Source organism: Vigna radiata, unplaced genomic scaffold (assembly GCF_000741045.1).
Source record: "Vigna radiata var. radiata cultivar VC1973A unplaced genomic scaffold, Vradiata_ver6 scaffold_265, whole genome shotgun sequence".
NCBI lineage: Eukaryota > Viridiplantae > Streptophyta > Magnoliopsida > Fabales > Fabaceae > Vigna > Vigna radiata.
In genome coordinates this window covers 66,807-68,784 of record NW_014543983.1, presented here as the reverse complement: position 1 = coordinate 68,784, position 1,978 = coordinate 66,807, and the positions used below count along the sequence as shown (strand labels likewise).

General features: G+C 49.7%; 1 protein-coding gene across 1 annotated transcript; it reads right to left on the bottom strand.

Annotated features, from left to right (window-relative positions):
• Nucleotides 1-771: 771 nt before the first annotated feature.
• Nucleotides 772-1,623, bottom strand: LOC106755146. The gene has a single exon (XM_014637250.1). The coding sequence runs from the start codon at nucleotides 1,621-1,623 to the stop codon at nucleotides 772-774; it is 852 nt and encodes a 283-aa protein (XP_014492736.1).
• Nucleotides 1,624-1,978: the final 355 nt, after the last annotated feature.

Here is a 1,978-nt window from a genome sequence, read left to right as displayed (position 1 = left end):
TCCGACTGAGATCAGCTTGTCAACTTCCTTCTGTACGGCCACCCTTTTCTCGATGCTGAGCCTTCTCTTCTTCTGCGCTATTGGTCGAGCCTCTCGGAATATGGATAACTTGTGTGTGATAACGTTGGGGTGGATGCCGGGCATATCTGAGGCGCTCCATGCAAAGAGGTGGTTATTGGACCGCAATAGTGTGGTGAGGTTGCTCTCGTCAACACGAGTGAGATCAGCTCCTATGTTAGTGGTTTGTTCATCATTCTTCCCCAAGACGAACAGTTTAATCTCTCCCTAGGGTTGAATCCGGTCATCTGTGTTGGTCCTCGGGTCTAAATCGACCAGGATAGCTTCAGGGCTTCTCTCCCTTTTGTAAGTCGTGGCTTTTAAGGAGGCGGTGTAACATTGTCGAGCGGTTTTCTGATCTGCTCAAACGGTGCATATTTCGCCGCTTTCGGACGGGAACTTCATCGCCAAATGAGGAGTTGATACGATCGCTCCGAAAGCGTTTAGGCATGGACGCCCAAGAAGAGCATTGTATGAAGTATTGGCTTCTACTAACAAGAAGCGCACATAGATTTCTCTGGATTGGTCACCGGTACCTAGGCGGGTCCTCAGGTTGAGGTATCCCCGGGTGTCAACATGTTCTCCTGCGAAACCAACAATTTGTTCGTGAAAAGGTGTTATGGCATCTTCTGTCAGGGCCATCTTCTGGAATGTTGCCTAGTATAAAATGTTGACTGAACTTCCTTGGTCAATCAGAACTTTGCTCACGTCATACTACGCAATTCGGGCGGTAATGACCATAGGATCATCCTGTTCCGAGTCCGGGGCGTGAAAATCCTTGTCGGTAAAGGTGATGTCCGGCATTGACAAAGGATTTCGAGCTATCATGTGGACGCTACGCAAGTTCCGCAAGTGTCTCTTGCGGGCTGAGGATGAGGCTCCACCCCCAGCAAAGCCTCCTGAGATGGTGTCAATGCGACCCTCTGGGGTCGTATCCCGCTTTCTAGATCTGCTTCTCGAACGCTCTCGGGGGCGTTCGGGCTTTCGGCGCGAAGGCTCGGGGCTTCTCCTAATTTTTCTAGGGGAACGTCCCCGTTGGCCTGTCTCTGTTTTAACAAATTCTCGCAGATATCCCGCCCGGATTAACCTTTCGATTTCGTCTTTAAGGCCTTGGCAGCCTTCTGTGGAATGTCCTCGGTTATCATGAAACCAACATATTTTAGATCCGTCTGCATCTCTAGGCGTGCGTCTTTTGTGAACGGTGATTAGGTTGGTTTGGAGGGCTTTGTCGAACACCTTTTCCCTTGGAGCAGTAAAGTGTGCATAGTGGTCGTAGCGAGGACCGAGCGGAGCTGGAAGTTCTCTTCGAGGGGGCCTTTGATTACGACCCCTGTCATCACGTTTAGTATCTGTCGCGGGAGCTTCAATCTTCTTGCGGTAATGTCGTTGATCTTCCATTTTGATGAATTTGGTCATTTTTTCCTGTAATTCTTCCATGGTTTTCGGTAATTCGGCATATAGATTTTCCGAGACAAACCCCGGTTTGAGGCAGTTGGGGAGGTTGTTGATGATGAACTCATGGGAGACACCTTTCACTCTTCTGGCTGCTTTAGAGTATCTGCGCATGAATGTCCTTAGCGGTTCGTCTCTCCCTTGTTTGAGATTGACGAGTTCGGCAGCGGACACCCTCTCCCTCCGGTTGGCCGAGAATTGTCTTTTATGGGACCGAAAGCACTAACCTTGATGACGCGATTCTGCTTCCTTCTGACACGAGATCTTCAAATTCCTTCGCCGTCCGTTCTTCAAACCGTCCGTCAAGTTCCAACCTTCACCCGGGAGGGGGTGGTACCTGTAAAGGTACTCCGACGATCAAGTTAGACGTCGGTGTAGGAAAACCCTCAGTCCTCAGCAAGTGGATGCTTAGAACGGAGAAAGGGTGGAAACTCAATTAGGTGCGAAAGTATGAGTGTGAGAGAATATC

Bases quoted from the DNA above. Each gene is read 5' to 3' on its own strand.
- LOC106755146 (XM_014637250.1), bottom strand. From the start codon at position 1,623: ATGCGCAGATACTCTAAAGCAGCCAGAAGAGTGAAAGGTGTCTCCCAT.